At 37.9% G+C, this 19,769-nt stretch overlaps 1 protein-coding gene across 1 annotated transcript; it reads right to left on the bottom strand.

The window, feature by feature from the left end:
- Nucleotides 1-796: 796 nt before the first annotated feature.
- Nucleotides 797-14,661, bottom strand: LOC103715886 (P-loop guanosine triphosphatase YjiA-like). The gene is made up of 10 exons (XM_008803670.4): nt 14,218-14,661; nt 11,744-11,809; nt 10,600-10,780; nt 8,101-8,297; nt 5,989-6,039; nt 5,811-5,902; nt 5,076-5,182; nt 3,584-3,678; nt 3,322-3,426; nt 797-1,262 (listed from the first exon to the last, which is right to left on the bottom strand). The coding sequence occupies exons 1-10, from the start codon at nt 14,554-14,556 to the stop codon at nt 1,125-1,127; spliced, it is 1,371 nt and encodes a 456-aa protein (XP_008801892.2). The 5' UTR covers nt 14,557-14,661; the 3' UTR covers nt 797-1,124.
- Between the last annotated feature and the right edge of the window lie 5,108 nt (nt 14,662-19,769).

Below are 19,769 nucleotides of genomic sequence, written 5' to 3'. Positions count from 1 at the left end.
CAACTTAAACCAGCTTGATGAAGACCAATTTAAATCTCAAATCTGGCCAACTTTAGGGAACCTAATCCACATAAACATGATTCACCCAAAATTTCAGAGAAGCAGAGCCAAGCCACTAGCTTTGATCCAAAACCAGGTCTCAGATTTGGAAGCAGTTCAAGTCCAATCAAGGTCACTTCCTATCCGAGGGAAAAGAAAGACACCACATTATCAGAAACCAAAGTTTCATCTGGTCACTCCCTATCTGAGGCAGGTCTATATGGCTCATCACCCCCCCCCCCCCCCCCCCCCCATGCACAACCTCGGATCATGCAGTGGTGGTCTGGCTGGCTTAGTTTAAGTATTCTAAGGTAATCGACATGCCAAAATAATTTTAATGGATAATTAACCACCCTGCCGTTTCTTGAGACTTGACTTTTCAGGTCAATTTGGGTGAGCTTGAAACGTTCACAAGCTTGAGATTGCTTCAATCTACAAATACATTCAAGCTGCAAACGTGTACAGAGAAATGCACAAGAATGAACACAAGGGTGAGAAAGATAACAAAGATTACGAGCAGTTGAACCAATATTGAACTTCATTCTACCATACTACATATTATCAAAATTCCAGAGGGTTGATGCAGCCCACTTAGCTCCTAATCACACTTAAAAATGACATCCACATCAACATCAGAGATAAGTCAATGCTTATGAGCTTCTGTGCTCCATCTGTTAACATGCCAAATTGCACAAAGCCAGCAGGAATAATATATCAGCTTGTCAATGCCAATTGATTACGGAAACAAAAAAATAGATAAGACAAGTATTAAGTATGGAATATCTCATAATCTGATAATAAAGGTTTTCACAATCTGTGTGTCATTAACAAAATCAGCATTACATAGGAACAAGGCATTTTATATCCATTATCCAGTATCATACATTATAATTTTTTTCACAAGAAAGATCCAAAACAGGAGACTGAAAAAAAAAAGAAAAAACCTATTCGTCTCCTAAGTGCACCAGCATTCCTTCTTTGTAGCTCGCCCTGGCACACAAATCGGAAGATCAGCGCCGATAGATGACAATCCTTAAAAAGGAAATAAGATAAAGGCAGTGACTGGAGCTCTCAAGATGCCATCATCACAACAAGCAAGCCTTGAAGCCTTTCTCTAGCTCCTGAGCATTTAGATTCTTGCCTATAAATACAATTTTGTTGATCCTAGGTTCTTCAGGGCCCCATGATCTATCAGGGGATCCCTGGAAAATGTCATGAACTCCCTGGCCAAATTAAAAAATTTAAAAAACAAAGAAATTAGAAATGAAAATAATGATAAGTCATCCATTTGTAAGAAGATAAGTAGAACTACAAACAATTGCAGAAAATATAGGTTTCTGTAGTAAAGAAAACTTCAGCAGACAGCAAGTATACCTAATTCACGCAAAGTAAATTGCATGACATGAAAATCATAAAGCATGGAAAGGCTATATTGCTCAAAAAACAACAACCAAATATCAAAAAGGGCAAGCGTTTGTATTTGACATGTACTTGGGAAATCATTGCAGCATATATAGATGGTTATTAGTAAAGAAAACTTCAGCAGATGGCAAGTATGCCTAATTTGTGCAAAGTAATTCATGAGACATGTAAATCATACAGAATGGAGAGATTATATTGCTTCAAAAACAATAATCAAATACTTCAGAGGCCAAACTTCTTGCATTTGACATGCAACAAGACCTTCCATAAGGTTAATAAGATAATTTTTGCCGCTCTGCTCCACATGCTAATATAAAACTGCACATTGCTTAAAAGCCACAGCTTAAGTTGGAGTATTTAGGGAAAATTACTTCAAGGAAAAAAAGGACGACTTTCAATAAGTAACCAGTTATATCTTGGAGAAAGACAAAAATAAGGTGGCACATAAAAAAACAAAAGAATATACCAACATTAAATGGAAACAGACAATCACTATTTGAATCAATGGATTCCTTTGGACAATTGGCTACCCTTGCATTCAGTAATGAAGTTTACAAATAAAATTAACTATATCTTCACCAAGGGACCATAAAATGCAGACTGTTATAACCAAAAAGCCCTTGAAAATAGTTTGAATGGGAACAACAATGCAGATTTTAGTTTCTAAAGATCTTGTTCTAATGCCAATCAAGGAGTTTATATGAAGGAAAGGTCCAGACATACAGGCAAAATCCTCTACCTGGATATCTACCAAAGCATAAGGATCAGGACAATTAATGAGTAAGAGAAGAACAAAGCCAAACAAGGTTCTTAAAACTCAAATATCAGCAATCTTGTTGGATAGCTGGTACCAAAGTGAACCGAGATCTTGGTTTATCTCAGTTGAAAAGTAGGTACAAAAAGATATAATGAAGAGGCCTAGTTTGAGAACCAATATCCTAACTAAGGTTCACAATCTTGGTATGGGATGTCTGTACCGGTACCATGCTGGTACTATGTCGATACACGTGGTATGTAGTGTGTTCTGCGGACCACACGCGGCAGGGAGGTACCGAGTATCGGTTTGGTGTTGGTGTGGTATGGTACATCCGACATAGGACATTATGCACGAGTACTGCAAACCTTGGTCCTGACGTGATATGTCCCTCATGGTATAACATGGATTAACCAATAAGATCAAATGAGGGTGACTGCTAGAAGATTAACCACTAAGATCAAAACAAGGGAGAATGCTAAATTTCAAGTATAGCATTAGCACTTGAAGTGTAAGTCTTACAAAAAATACAGCATAGTAGATGCATTCCTTGTTGGAAAATAGATAGGATTGATTTCCTCTAAAAAGATACAGTAAATCTTGTTATCTGTAATTACTATAAAGTAGAGCATTTCCACTACAAGTGAGAGTAATGTTGCTAGAGTGGATATGTGCTTCCAAAGCATAGAGAAATTGTGAGACTACGAACATAATATAATTATGCAACATTATATGTTGCACTGTTCAATATGTACTAATTGTTGGTTCCACAGGCACCAATATATAGCCATCCACCCTTTATTTTCCATATACGTATTGCACAAAAGCAACACATAACTGCATATCATCATCTACCAAACAATACACTATGTTAAGCAACAAGACTGTTCAATTTATATTATTAACAATTGAAAAGCCTGTATATTTCTTGCTAAAATGGAAGTCCAGAACAAGGGGAAATGTAACATACAAAGATTCAAAGCAAAGTAACAGAGAATTCTGCTATAATTCAAATCAAATTTGATTATCTTACATTTCAACATCTCAGCAACAAAAAGTAGACATTATGATAGAAAACATGATAATCTGGGGAATATGGTACAAACCTGAAAGACAAACCTCTCGGGCATGCCATCAACAGATAAAAGGCCTTTCATCCGATATATGTCATCACTCCGTTCCATCAACAATGTTCCTAACCACATATTGGCCTGTAATAGATGCAGTGCAGTGACATAAGTGGCCGACCATATAGATTAAAAGTTAAAAGAACAAGCTAAAAGTTCTTACGGAAAGAATGCGCATTTCTTTATCTAAAGTTTAGGAAGAAAAAGTAAGGAACTATATAAAGAGCAACTAGAAGCAGACCTTTTCAAGATCCAGGCTCCCTTCACAAACGATGCTTACAGAAGAAACACCAGGGTCATGGCTATGATCATGAGAATGGGAATCAGCATGATGCTCTGCAGAAAACAACTTGGATCATTTCTCAAGTAATGGAATTGGTATTTGCATAAATACTAATGACATGTTAGAAAAATGGCCTTATCAGTATCAGCATATTGAATCAGCAGTTAGAGGTAACACCTTCATTCTTGCAAAGGAATTCTTTATATGCTTCAAGAGCAGTGCCAAAAGTTTGGCATTACTTGTACCCATTGAAACAGATACCTTCAAAAGACCTAGTATAAACTGGACTTTGATGGCATTCTTCAGAGGCAAAGCAGAAGAGTCAATGCTGGATTTGGAGTTAGGGCTAGCTCAGAGGAACCCAGTTGTGGCTTCAACCAATATCTGTTGCTGACTTTGAATAACCTGGGAAGGCATTCAGGTTGTAGTTTCATAGTTGAAGGGGGCAAAACTATGGACAGATATAGGTTATCAATGAGGGGCTCCATGAAGCTTAAAGATGTAACAGGAATATTCCTGCCATTCTTTGCTTTCTGCTAATGCTTGGTGATAGGTTGGATATGAAGGTTTCTTTTGTCTATAAGAGAGGGGAATTAGGCAGCATATGGGACTGGTTGTTCGAGAAGGAAACCTTTGGTTAGGGAACTTTCTAGACAGCCTACCTTCATACCACAAGCACATGATAGTTAAGCACTCACCACGGTCATTAAGAGACCAAGAAGATAATAAAAAGGATTCAGCGACAAATGGGTGAGCCACTGACTTGTTAACTGAAATGGTTACAGAACTGAGGAATCGTAAGGTTACTACGATGCATATTCAGAAGTAATGAAGAACAATTCTTGAATGCAAACAAAATAATTGTATTGAAACTAGCGATGATTTAGCACTAAGTATAAAATCCAAATGTTGGGATAAAGGCAGACACAGCCAAAAGTTGAGAACATGCTGTTTCTTGCAGTTTATATAATGTCTGATAAAGAATCACCTCATTAGCATATGTAAGAAGATACTAGCAAGGCCTTGTTAATAGTCAAGCTTGTTCTGATTGCGGTCATGATCATAATTGTGTCATGACACAGTAACAGCCAAAGGGGTAATAATGCTGTGGTCTTTTTCATCTTGACAGACATAACGGTGTGGGTGAACAGTTTCAGTCATTAGTACAGAGGAGAAAAGGAAAGATGAGAAAAGATAAATCTGGCTCTTATTATTCTTGTGCGATGATACATCATCAGATTACAACTATGAATTGCTGAACAATTGCGTGGGCAAAAAGATCCATAGACCAAACAACCCAAAAGTTTTGACACCACAAATAACAAAGTTTCTGATTGCTAAAATGTGTTATTGTGCTAATATGTCATGAGTCAGCGATCAAATATATTTTTGTAAAATAAACACATGGAAAGAAGACTGATTTTGCTTGTAACACTAAGATAAGACTCACCATGTTTATGGTCATGGTCATCATGATGATGATGGTCATGATGGTGATCATGATCATGCTTTGAGTGGTCTTCGCCTGAAGCTTCAGGATTAACAACACTCTCAATCCTGGGAAGGAAAGATTGAAAGTCAAAGTAAGAACATAAAGAAGGAGAACCATACAATAAAGCATTATTTAGCAAAACCAAGAAGTGGAATAAAACATAATAAGTTTAAATACAATCTGCAACTAGATCATGCAGACTATGAATACCTTTTGATCTTGCGAAAGAATATAGGATGCAATGATTCAATTAAAATGGTGTTTCAAATTTCCAAACTAACTGCTCAAAAGGGAAACGACATTTCATTTTCCTCAAATAAAACTTTAATAATTTTGTTTTGGAATTTCATATTTTCAGTCAAAGAAATAAACATCTATACTGAAAAAGATTAAACAGGTCAAAAATGTTCGATTTTCAGAAGCAGAAGTAATAGCAACATCACAACAAAAATAAAAATACAATATCTCAGGCAGTAAACTAGATATGTAGTTGAGACCAAAATGCAAACAAGCGATCCTGGTCAATTGCAATACAAGCATAAAGAGAAGTGAAAAGTTTGATTATAAATCATGGATTATGGTGATCAAATTAAGTAGCTATACCTTTAGTATAACAAGCAATATCATGAGAACCATTATCATTACAACTAAATAGTAAAGCATTGGGAGGAAGAAACTGGAAAGTAAGAGAACCTCTCCAAATCAAAGCCTCCAATCCCAAGAACATAATCCAAATCAACTTGTCCATACTCTGCTCGCTTTAAATGAGCCATGCGATTCATATTCTGTATTCATCAGAAAAGGAAAGTAATATCATGAATTTGTACAGGTCTCAAAAAAATAATAAGGTAATGCAAGCTTTAATTCTAACCTTTATCCGCTGGATCAGTGAAGAGATCTCAGAATCACCTACAAGATCAGTCTACAAGCAAGGAGAGAAAACCATCAGTCCCTCTCCCAAATGTTTGCATCACTTAGGGAAAACTTCAAATGGACCTTATTAAAAAATCAGAATAGCAAATAAGACTCACTCAATTGTTAAAAACAATTTATTTATTACAAATCTTAAGTAACATACATAAGAATCAGAATGAGCTGGGCCCTTAGTTTACAACTTACAGACTGACTCCAATTACAGACTGACTCCAATTAATACTTTACTTAAAAGACTGACATAAACTTGGGCCCTTAGTTTTTTTTCAAAAAAAAAAAGGAAGTGCTATGATAAGGTCATAGCAGTAGGTCATAAAAATCTTATCATGTAGTTTATCATAATATGCTCATGTACACAGTACAAGGTTCTACTTTACCAGTTCAAGCATGTGCATACTTATTTAGATTAGTAATCGCAAAGGTGAGAAATGGAAATGCCATACAAATATAGAAGTAATTACTCTTCATTTTCCTGAAACTCCCCTCAATTGTTTCCAATCAAAATGGCTTTGTACTCATTTTAGTATTTAATCTTGTACTCATTTTGGTATTTAATCTAGTCTTTATCAAATTTCTCAACCAACCAAGGTGGTCATTTTGCCCTCATTTTGGTGATGATTCAACTAATACTGCATAAGCATTTTATTATTCTTACAAACTATGGTTAATATGTACCATTTCATGCCTCTTTAAGTTTTTTGATCATATAATGTCAATTTGTGAGAGAAAATACAAAACCTTCATTATGCATCTTTTATTTAAGATAAAATATGGAAACAAAAGCACTAAGTTCAACTATGATTTCAAATATAACAATTCTTTAACTCTTCTGTATACCGTAGGCATAATAAATGTATAAATGTGTCTCAATGTTTGGAACACGTTGACTCTGAACGACCCATTACTGTGGCCAGGTCATGGGGTCAAACCGGCCACCTAAAGTATGCCTTTGTTTAGGACTCACCATGTAGTACTTCTCCTCTCCCAAAGTCTTTGGTTTTAATCCATATTACTCTCTCCTCTACCATCAAGGTCTCTCCCTCTCTAGCTCTCTCTTACCCCTCCCTCTCCCCAGATCTGATCATGCCACCTAAACCTAGAAGGATGAGAGCCTCTTCCATGACAATGTTGCCTTCATTCCTTCTTGATTAGGCCTCGTGGCCTCTGCTCCCGATCTAGCCACACCACTTCTGCTCCCATCCGATCTGGCTATGCCATCTCCTTCCCTCTGATCCGGCTGCACTACTTCCACTCCCCTTATCGATCTACCTGCCTGCCTTCCTAGTGATACGACCATTCCAAATCTGGCCGGCCTCACCTCCACTGAATTTGGCCATGCCTTCTTCATTGGCACTATTGATGTGTATACCATAGATTGTGAGAGAAGAAGAGGGCTTCTAGAGAGATTACTTATTCTTAAATTTCTCTCTTTTTCCCATCATCCAGCTTGACCTAGGCGAGTTGACACCGATTTGAACCAGGTAGGACCAATGGTTCAACTGTCCAAGTCAACAGAATTTTAATATTTTTGGTTTTTCTGTGCCCTGATCTATAATAGGTGGCAGGTCGGGAGGGTCAACCCATCTGGGTTTCTAGACAGTGGTATGTCCTTTAGTCACTTTGCTGAATGTGCTAACTCATGCAAGCCATGTACCAGGCATACTTCACTACAGGAGAAACTTTTTCAATGTGTTTATTTTGAAAATGTTCACAAAATTCTAAGATAAGCATTCATTGATTTGGCATCAACATTTATCTAGAAAATAAGTTGCAACATTCATAAGCATATGTTCAAATTTTAGTTTATTTTAGATGTGATATATATACTATGTGGACAAGAGTTTTGTTGAATGATCAACTTTTCTCCAGCCTACTACAACATCCACATCTAACTATTGTAGGTGACATTTTATAGTTGGTAACTTAAGTATGACAAAAGGCAGGCATGCATGTTCAGCATGAACAGTTAAAAGTTAAAGAGGCAAACAAACCCACTAAAGCACCCAAGACTAAGTTCATCTAGTACTAAGTACTTGGCAATCAGTTATACCTTGTTCACTATAATTCTGTCAGCATATGCAATCTGCTCAACAGCCTCATTCACCACACCTTTGGGCTTTACCTCATCCAAATGAAAGCCTGCATGCTTTGCATCAACCAAAGTAACAACGCCATCCAGTTTGACATCATTGAAAATCTTATCCTCTGCATAAAATGTCTGAATAATAGGCGCTGGATTGGCTAACCCTGCAAAAGAACTTAAACAGAACATGTGAGTGCAGATATTTAGAAGCTCTGAAGTACAATAAATAACATGAGGCAACCAAATATTACTACAATTAGTTGAGGAGAAAACACTTGTCCAAACAGATAGTAATTCTCATTAGGAATTATACACAAAATACTCTTGTATTACTAACTTGGAATCAGCTTTATGGATCTCAATCAGGCTGCACAAGTAGAATAATCTTTGAGTGGATGGAGCATGTTGGTTTAGACCGGAATATCTATACTCAGTGTAAGGCATAATTAGATATCAAGATTTTACTTAACCCCAATCAATATGTCAAAAGGGACCAAAAAAGAAAACTAAATCAGCTTTACATTTAGACAGATTTTCATAGGTTATGAATAAAGTAGATCAACATCTCTACTGTTAGGTTTTGGAGGTCTTCCAGGTCTTCCATTCTATATATTTGTCATTGGCTGTGCAAGAGATAAGCAGCCGTATACCAATGGTTATATTCTTCATACAGGAATTCTATTATGGATATGGTACTAAAGATATGTTTCATTACTGTTCAGCTGAGATGACTAAGACTACAACCTATTTAACTGCAGTCAACAGGCGTCCTGTCTGGATTTTAAAAAAATATAGAAAAGGTGTCTTCTCTTTCCAGCTCTCAAACAGGATGATTGGAGACTTGGAGCCCTCAAGGACTTCAATTTGCAAAGGATCTAATCAAGGATTTCTGTATTGACTCGTATCACCAGATGCTAGGTACATAATAGCAACCCAATAAGGTACTGGCACAGTATAGGGGCTCAATAAAGTACCAACACATGGTACAGGTACTCCCTCATTTCCAACAACATGCCATGTACTGGTACAGGGGGTGTACTGTACAGGCCTAACCCTTACCTATAAGCTACCAGTACAGGGCTTGGCATCAAGACTGGAAAACTTTGAATCTAATGGACATTGTGCAAAAGCAAAAGTATAAATGTCAACGATTAGCTGACAGTTATTTTGAAAAGAAATATTCTATACTTCGCTTCTTGTTTCTATTTTGATTTAAATATGATTGCAAACAATCCTACTTCTCTATCAGCTATCATCCAAGACCAGTCCATCCAATTGAAAGGTGAACCCAAATTTACTCCACATACATCTAGAACATCTTCAAACTCTCTTCTTTTCTAAATTTTCAAACCGAAATTGACTTCTAACCCGACCGGGCCTGTCCCTGCCTTACATTGACCATGTTCAAGACTACAAACTATCTAGGACAGCTTATATCCTCTTGTTCTGTGTTATTTATAATCTTCATGAGGTGTTCTTCATATATACATCCGTAGGCAAATAGCATCTTCATGCACTGTATACCCATACAAACTTCCTCTCGAGTAGATACAACATGATGGACCAGGTGGGACCCGTACATGAGGGGATTTGAATGGTACATGGAATGTGCAGGCACTATTTCCCAACATGTGCATGTAAGTCGAGCACAAATTCACTTGAATCTCTATGCTCTTAGTTTTACCAATGCATCCACCTTGGCATCATCTCTACTGATCTTATAAATGTTTCCAATTGTCTGATGTAATAATGGCATAAAACAACAGCATAATGCTTTAGAGACAGACCTCCACTTATCCAACTGGCTTAAATACTCTTGACATCAGAAGTAATGCAATCATTGAAAATGTTGAACCTGCAGATATGCATATTGCATACAACTAGAACTTACCTGCTTCTCAAATTCAAATGTTTCTTTTTAACCAAAGCAGGCTAATACTAAGGGAAAGGAGGCAAGATCAGTTGATTCTAACTTAAGGATAATTTTGTTATTTAAATCCTCACATTTCTTCTGATCTTGCAGGTAACAAGGTTGCCCAAAACCAATCAAAAAGAAGGGAAAAATATAAAGCAAAACAAAAGGAGCACTGGCATTAAGTGTTCACCACGAAAGATGCAAAACATTGCACCATGATGATGAAGTACATGGTCATGGTCAAAGACAGATGTTGCAACTTAAACATATATATATATCTGCTATGGACAATCAAATTAAATTTCAAGTACTTCCAATATTGCATCTTCCTTGTTCTATTCATAAAATTATGGCTCGTTACCAAATTAACATGACACAACCAAATAAATTATGCATGAATGCAATCAGTAAAAAGAAGGGGGGGGGGGGGAAAAACAAAAGACACAGATGTCAATGATGTGAGATTTAAATTTTGATGCCTTCCAAACAAGTAATGTTTTATTGCAATCTAAATTAAATAACTTCAGAAAGAAAATACATAAATCCCCTACCTGTAGTCTCTATTACAATATGATCAAATTTTCCTTTCTTCTTTTCAACTAATTCACTAATCATTCGGACAAGATCGCCCCTCACAGTGCAGCAAAGACAACCATTATTGAGCATAACTATATCCTCAGCTCCAGTAGTTTTAGCAGCAACCAGGGAACCATCAATATCAACTTCCCCAAACTGTAGAAGCAACAGCCTTAAATTTAGGGAGAGAAAAAAAATTGAATAATGTAATCATCTGTCAGACCTCAGTCTTTTAGCTGAGATTATTTTATCTGTCAAATGTTTCAGCATGCTATGTACAATTATAAGAAACATGATGCAGGCATATAAGCATAATGTAGTGACATAAAAACAAAATGGTATAACACAAAATATGATTTCATATCAATAATCAGCTGGATTTTTATCAGGCAAATCTTGGAGAACCAAAAAGCCAAGGCAATGATGATCAGCTTTGCGGCGACATCTTTCAAATTTTAGACACCTTGTGATTTAAATGCTTGATGTTGACCGGTCAAAAGTTTTTGAACATATGAGTGCCAAAAAGGACTAGTAAAATGAAGTTAGAATGCAATCAAAGAGAGAGGGAGGGAGGGAGGGGGGGGGTGTGGGAAGAGGCCTTATAAAATATCTTGGTTTAGGAAAGGAGGTTAAGTTCCAATTATACAAGACGCCTGGTGAAACCATAATTGTGAAGTACAGAAATGAAATATGTTAATATAATGTGGTATAGATGATATATACCATGTATTATCTTGAGAATCACTGCAATATAATATAAAGATTCAACATATGGATAGAAAAGCATACTTTCACTCTCTTAATAGAAATAAATGTGTATGGGCCTGCAGGAAGAACTTACAAACTGAAATAAAACGTTGTAGATTTAAATTGGTTAATTAAGTATGAAACAAAATGAAAACAGATCCACTGACAAGAACTAATATGTTGATGAAGAAAGTGCAAATACAGCTTGCATGTAGTAAGAATATTTTTCCAGAAGAAACTCATGCAATTATTACATATATTGTTCTCAGGGAAGCATAGAAGAAATCAGAAGTGCAAATGCAGTCATATCAATTTACATAGTAAAATGCATAAAAATTATTAATTGAGTGGCAGAAATTCATATATTCATACCTCATTCTCAATAACTGCTATGCGTTTTCCATGGTCAGCAGTCAATATATGGTTTAGCAAAGTTGTCTGTCAATATGAAACATGTCCAAACCAAAAATGTTAAAAATTCAAATTAAATTATATAAGTTGTGTAACAATAGAAAACATCAAATATTGATAATTATGATAAGTGGTCGCCACTTGGCATGATGATCTAAAGCTTATTATAAATTGGTTAGCTACAAAATATTAGAGGTAGCAATATCTACTATATCTATATCTGCATATGTTGATTAATGAATATTCACATTCCACAACAAAATCAACTAATCAAATCAGATCAAGGTATAGTTTAAATGAAAAAGTAACTCTTTTGGAGGAAAAAGAAGTCTATCCTCCCTCTAAATGGTACTTGATGCATGAAGGATGAAAGGATTGATTTATACTAAATATTAAGGGGCAACATATGTGGCGAAAGCAGCAACATGAAGCAAGTAATCAAGTATATGTGTAACTCAAGGCAAAATTACAACGAGTAATAAGATGAACGCTCAGCTTAGACATAGTTTTCACTGTACATGTAACAAGAAAGATTTCTTAGTTAATTTTATGAACTGATTTTTGATGAGTATAAGAACTACATGGGGTCAAGGAAGATTTTTCAGTTGTGTGAACTGTGAAGTATTAACAACAATAACATGATAGTCAACTTCTATGGACAAATGGATAATATGATTATGCTCTCAGAAAATAGCTAAACAACTGATAGATCTGCTTTAACGCCCAAACTTGAAAGCCAAGCATCAAGTAGATGTATTACATCTTCGATTATTGTGAAACTAAAAAGGAAACCAAACCAACAAAAGGTGTTTAAAGTGGAAGGAAACATAAAAGTAAAACATCCATATCTTATTAGGAGCATCATGAATGTCTGATAGAAGTGGAAACATGTCAGACTCCAACAGTTGTCAAGTTGAAAAGATGCAATTCAAAACGCCTTTTTTTGTTGCCATTCCATCCATATCTTGTGATGGCACTTGTGTAAATTGAAATTTTCATGTTCTTACTTATTGAGCTGATAACAGAAAAGGGCAAGTTATTCCATATGTTCTTCAAGGTCAACATGGATAGGTTAAGGTGCAAAGTTCATTTGAGGTAGAGGGCATGGTAAGCCATTGGATCTATAAACTTCTTTCCCAATCTTCAGATGTTAATTCCATGTCCGTCTAAATGAAATATCCAAAACAAAAATCCTAATAAATTCTAAGCTCATACAAATTTTTAAGTGAATGGATCTAACTGGACTGGAACTGTCTATGGCTTGTTGAAATGTTAGATTTACTGCAACTTACATGAAGTCCTTTCAGCCACTACAGAATATTAAGCTTTATAGCCTGCACAAAATTTCCTTATGACTGGATTCAAAAGTTCGGTGACATAACTTACGGAAGAAATAGCTTTGTTGGCTTCGAATTTTGTGAAGCAGTAATAGAATGCAAAGTAACTGGGTTAAAGAAAAAGGGGAAAGAAATTGCAAATATACTCTTATACATGATAAGTGCTCTATCAACATACGATTTCTTCAGAATTAGTGAAATATCCATGGTTAGAAGAAGGAAGATTAACTCAAAGATGAACTTTCGGGTAGAGATGACAGAAGCAATATTACTAGGACGCAACCCACATAAAATATGATTAAAATTGCCACCTCGACCAAAAAAAAAAAAACCTTTTGTTCACAGATTCTTGCAGAAATAATTAAACGAAACTCAAGATATTGCGGAAATTTGCAATAGTCTAAAGAATGGAGGAGAACAAAACACAAACCAGTGGATTATTTCTTTCTACTAGGGTTTAATGGGCAAATGGAGACAGATCAAACTCGTGACCAAGAAGGGAAATGCATGACAAAGTTAACAAAATGCATTGACCGAGCACCGCCTCCCAACTTGAACATGGCGTCAAATTTATAAGAACACCTCTTTTGCGATTAGAAAGTATAAATAAGACGCAATTTTGTTGCATTAAGAAGGACAAGTACAACGATTCCAAGACCAGTAAGTATTGGGGTAAGGCCTCTCTTTGATCAAATAATCAAACTTTTAGAAACAACTCAATTAAAAGTGATTAGATACCAGTTCAAGATGCCACTCTTTTATGTCACAAATCAAAAAAAAGGCATACAACATTTAAATGATAATAGAACAAGAGAGTTGGGAAAGTGACAACAACTCCTCTTCTATAATCACAAACAAAACAAAATTTCTCTGCATTGGAAAAGAATAGAAATCATGACTTAAGATTCCAAAAGCACGGGGGGGGACAAGGAACCAGGAAAGCCAAGTCCCTCTTTGGTCAAAAAAAAACTTTTACCGACAACAGCAGCAAAAAGCGATCGGAAATCAATCCAAGATGCACTCTTTTTTATCACAAAATAGACATGGGAGAGAATTGGATATTTATCACAGAAACAAGAATTTGATTAGGGTTTTTACCTTCCCAGAACCGAGGAACCCAGTGATGATGGTGGCTGGAATGCGTTCGTCCGGTGGAATCTTCGTCAGAACGTCGGAGCCCTCCTCCGCCGTGGCGGCGGACGCAACGAACCGGCGGGCGCACGAACCCGACCTCCGCGAAACCCTGAGCCGTCCGAACCCGATTCCGCCGGTTCGCTTGGCCACGATGGTATAGGAGCGAGCGGAGACGGCAGCGGGCTTCCCACGGTAGGGGAGGGGGAGGAGCGGGGCTTGGCGGCGATGGGCCGGGGCCGCGGCCACCTGCCGCCTCGCAAGACCGAAGAAGGAGGTCGCCAAAGCCGTGGAGATCGCCGTCATGGCTGAGAGCGAGTTTGCGGTCGAGAGAAGTGAGAGAGTGACAGAGAGAGAAAGACGGAGGCCTTATCCCAACTCTCGTTTGAGTTGGCTCTTGTCGAGTCCGTTTGGATAGGCTGGTCTCGTCCCCATCGCTGGGAGATAATTTCATTTGTTCTTCTAGTAGGTTCCATGCCTTTTTTTTTTCTTTTTTTTCTTTTTTTTTTTGCTAAAGAAAAGGGGTAGGGGGGAAGAAGGGACAAGCCCATTCCTGCATAGCAGCCCCCGCCCCGCCAGAAGATTGTTCGATGCGGACAGAAATGGCCGTGTGTTGGGCACCCCGACCGATTTTACTCATGCCTTCCCCACCCATGGACCCGGCTCAGCTACCCCTCTGGGCTCTGGCTCGAGTCCCAAGTGTGAGTACGTCATACCTGGTACCATCCCGGCTACTAGCGGTCCAAGAGCAGTCCTATACCTCATGTCCAAGCAGTGGCCGAAGCTACATTTTAATCGTCGCCGTAACGACTCGAACTTGGGACCATGAGGTTAGAATCCCCGCCCAGTACCACCAGGCTACCACCTCGGCGGTTGTAGGTTCCATGCTTGCCCAAGAAGTGAATGGACGAAGGGACCTCCACTTGAGCACCTCCACTCGAGCTGCTCTGATGGCAGTCATCCCATGGCTGCGTTTGATTAGAAAGTTTAAGAGGATATGCAGCAGGACTGGTTGGGCCTTTGAAGACAGTATTGGTGATCAGTCCTGATTATTGCAAGTGCTGATGGGTTAATTTTGGATCTCTCTATGTTAGCCAATAGAATTTCCATGGTATGAAGTTGATGTTGTCATTTAAGATTAGGGCATAATAACTGCATTATAATATGCCAAATATGATACCAAGTATTTAGAATCATTCTTATAAGCTTTTGCATATTACGAACGTCGCACCTCCAATCCAAAAGCATGCACCGACGTGGCAACCTGCTACACACACGTAGGTCATCCAAGGAGCACGTCCAACCCCGACCTAAAAGCAATCCGTTGCATGTCGAAGAGCTGAGTCCTAGGAGCATGCAAGATGACAAACACAAAACGTAAATAAATCTAAAACACATTAAGAAAATTTACACATGAATATGTAGAACAATTCAAATCTTTTAAGTTTCAATAAATTTTACAAAACCACAATATTAAGAGGTTTCAGACAAAGCTATGGTGGCAAGGTCATTCCATCTAGATTTAGAATCATCCCATTCACAACACATCATCTCCGAACTTCGGGCTCTAAAGCATAGAAAGAAAGGTAAGCTTAAAAACTTAGTAAGCTACCAACAACCATGACCAAAACGGGTCAAGCAAGTACAACAAAATAGACTTTAAATAATTTATGGACATATGATACAAAATAACTTCTTTAACAATTGTAGAATTCCTATAATCAAAATTGTACATTTAATTCTAAAGAGTTGTATTTGATTATTTTATCTATAAGCCATTACCAAACCAAAATTTCTTATGCATAGGCTTCCAATAAGCAACTTACAATCACTTTTCAAAATAATTTATTAAATAAGATAAAATAATACTATTGGCGAAGTTAGGATTTTTATAATTGATATTTCATATGCAAATATTTTCAAATATGAATATACAATCTATTTTCCAAAACTAATGTTCCATGTATAGTTCCAAAAACAATTATAAGTCAGATTCCTAAACCAATCTATCACTTACACAAATATTTCTAACAAACAATAAATCATTTTCTAAATCAATATTTCACATGTAATTCTATTAAGCAATATATAAATTATTTTCTAAAGCCAATATTTAACATCTCATAAATCTATGAGACTACAATCATGTTATCCCTATGGCAGGGCCTAGGCATTTAATCCCTACGAAGTAGGTCCACTACTTTGCAGTTAACCCCCATAGATTAGGTCTTTAAATCCTGCAGAGTAGGTCCACTATAATCAAGTATGGGAACAATCGAAATACCAATGCATAATTTCCATTGATGAGTCCACAATGTAACCAGACTGAGAGTCCAAAGAGAGGATTGAAAATCTAGTTATTTTTACAAAAACATTTCATTCTAATTTCTAATTTACAAAATAGAGTTAAGGAGAGCACCTTTTGAAATCTTGACTGTGTCATGGAGACGAAGTGCAGGCTGGCGGACCATATGGTTCCATAAGCTAGTGTACCGCTAAGTCATGAATATATAGTGAAATGGAAGGGGCTACCAAATAGTGAAATAAGTTGGGAGCCTGCTAAAGACTTGTGGTAATTTTGTGAGCTAATAATCTAAGCATTTCATGAAGATGCAACAAGGCTGTTATTGCCTTGGGCAAGGAAGAATCACTACAAGAAAATTGGGCATTAGCAACATTTTTTTTGGCCATTAGCGACACTTTTACGCGTCGGTAAAAAAGTTCCCGACGCTACCCAAAGCGTTGGTAAAGCACCGCCTATGCTACAGTGGAAAAAAATCTTTCCCGACGCCTCCAAAAGCATCGAGAACTAGCGACACTTTACCGACATTTTTTAGCGTCGGTAATTTAGCGACGCTTTAATGATTTTAACGATGCTTTTTTCGGCTTTTACCGATGCTAAAACGCATCTCTAAAATTCTTCCCGACGCACCCTCAAGCGTGGCAACCTCGTCGGCTATGGGACGGCGGCCTGGGCGGTGGGGGAGCTGCCCGAATATAGCGATATCGCGGTCTACGAAGGGTAGTAGGCCATCTTCTGTTGAGGCAGGCAGGATAGCTGGCGGCAAGCTTGGCGACGAGCTACGCGGCGGCAGTTTGGGCATGCATGGGTCCTCGTCCTTGAAGAGCGCGGAGCAGACGCCGGAGTCGGCAACAGAGGAGCTATCTCATATCTTTCGCTCCTGAGTCGCTTCCTTTCTTTCTCCTTTTATTTCGATCGACCGCCGATGTGGGACTAACTCGACGGCCGTCTATCCGTGGCCTCCTTTTTGACATCTCTCTCCTTTCCTCGCCGGAATCCGACGGGCCTCCTTCTTGACATCTCTCTCCTTCCCTCGCTGGAATCCGACGGGCCTCCTTCTTGACATCTCTCTCCTTCCCTCGCCGGAATCCAACGGGCCAGAAAAGTGGTAGGAGGGAATTTGGCTTCCGACGACGCCCAAACGTCCCCTCCACATACCCTTTCTCGAATTATAAAAACACCCCCATCTCTGGGTTTTCTTCTTCATCTCCGTCTATGCCGTCTCATCTCATCTCCGTCTATGTCGTCGATGCCTGTCTGCGCCATTGAGGAGCTGGAGGAGCCGCTCCTCACCCTGACCCCTGACCGTCTCTTGATGTTCCCAATTCGCCTCCTTCTGGACCACCGAGGAGGTCGACCTCTCCGCCGACCTCCCTCATTGGCTCCACACCCTTACCCCCGACGAGCGCCACTTCACCTCTCCCGTCCTCGCCTTCTTCGCCGCCTCCAACGACATCGTCCTCGAGAACCTCGCTTCCTGCTTCATGTCCGACGTCTAAGTTGCCCCACGTCCGGCGGTGGCAAAGAAGGCCCAGTGTCGGAAACGGTTCCGACGACACTTCAGACGCTACAAGCAACCGTCGAAAGTTTTTTGTGATCTAGCATTTTTTGCCGACGCTTTTTGCTAGCGTCGACAAACAAAAGTTGGGAATTTAACATTTTTGCATAGTGAATGTGATGACGGTGCATTTCATCAAACACTTGGCACATATTTTCCTCACTTATCCCATATGTTAAAACGGACCATAAAAGCTAAATGTCTAGAGACTTACGAAATTATCCAGAAGCTTATGAAGTTGGCTAGAACATAATAGACTTTGTAAAGATAATCTAGATATTTTTCTTATGTTACGAATCACGCAACATTCTACCTACCCCGTAATAACACGTGCATCCGGCACGTGCCATAAGCATATCCTTATTTAATGCCATAATCCACAGTTTTTTTGGTGACGATTTGGTTTTGCTCCATAAAAAAAGAATATTGGGCTTGAGCTGCCCGGGTCCTTCGCCCCTTGATAATACCGCTACAAATAATGGCGCTTGCTGTGACGTTCTTCCAACAAAAAAATACGAAGCACAGAAAGCAAACATTTCCCAACTTTCCCAACTGAATAACATTCAGACGCGTTTGGTTCCTTAAAAAAAAAAATTATGGTCAATAAAAAAAATTAAAAAAATATTTTTATTTAATTAAAATTTTCAAAAAAAATAAAAGAATAGTATTATTACAGAGAACATCAAAAAGCTAATTTACCGCTAGTTGAAAATTAATTTTTTTTCAAAATTATCTTTTAAGTTATCAAAATTTAGAAATATTTTTTTATTAAAAATATAATAGGTATTTAAGAATTAAGATAATATTAAAAAAAGTAGATGCTCAACCAAACATAGAATATATTATTTTTTTAAATATTAAAAAATATTTTATAGATATTATATTTTTAAAAATTATTTTTAAAAAAAATTTAAGTGTGATTTTTTTTTTTAACCAAGCGAGTTCTAATCGCGCCACGCGCACCGTGGCCGATTTAATCTGTCTCCATGCGATCAGGTACAACATTGGGATTTTTAGAATCCAGTCTCTTGAAATTTACCAATTTTCATGAGAATACGTCAAGTGAGTCATCACCATAGTGTCAGATAAACTATCCCTCTCTCATCGCTTTCTAAACCTACTCCGACACGACTTATCTCGATTTCCACAGAGTATCCCTTCCTTTGTCGTATTAGTGGAACTTGTTAACCAAAGTTCCACGGGAGCACTGGAACTAGAAGAAAGTGGATAGGATTAAATGATGGAAAAGGTACTTAAAAACACGCAAGTTGAGTGGGGTTCACGGATCTTTTCATGGACAAAAAATATCGTTAAATTTTTTTTCAAAAATAAATTTATTACTCAAAAAGATTCAATCAAATAAAAATAGATATAACTTTGTACAAGGAAAATAAAAATAGATATAATTCCAAATATGTTACTATTTTTTATTTTTTATTTCCGGACCCAATTCTTTTCCGGGGGACATAAAAGGGCCTAGCGTGAGCAAGCGTCCAAGAGAAATACCTTCCGCCCTATATCAGAAAAAGGGACGCACAAACCGGACCCACCGCGCGCCTCGTCTCCGCCACTCAGTTCGGCCACAGCTGTTTTCTACTGTACAAAGCACACCGTCCGTGAATGACGTGTCTTATTCAAATAGGCGCAGGCAGTGGGGCC

The sequence above is a fragment of the Phoenix dactylifera genome, chromosome 1, assembly GCF_009389715.1.
Source record: "Phoenix dactylifera cultivar Barhee BC4 chromosome 1, palm_55x_up_171113_PBpolish2nd_filt_p, whole genome shotgun sequence".
In the NCBI taxonomy this organism is placed as follows: domain Eukaryota; kingdom Viridiplantae; phylum Streptophyta; class Magnoliopsida; order Arecales; family Arecaceae; genus Phoenix; species Phoenix dactylifera.
Note: the sequence above shows the minus strand (reverse complement) of the source record. Positions and strands in the feature narration are given on the sequence as shown.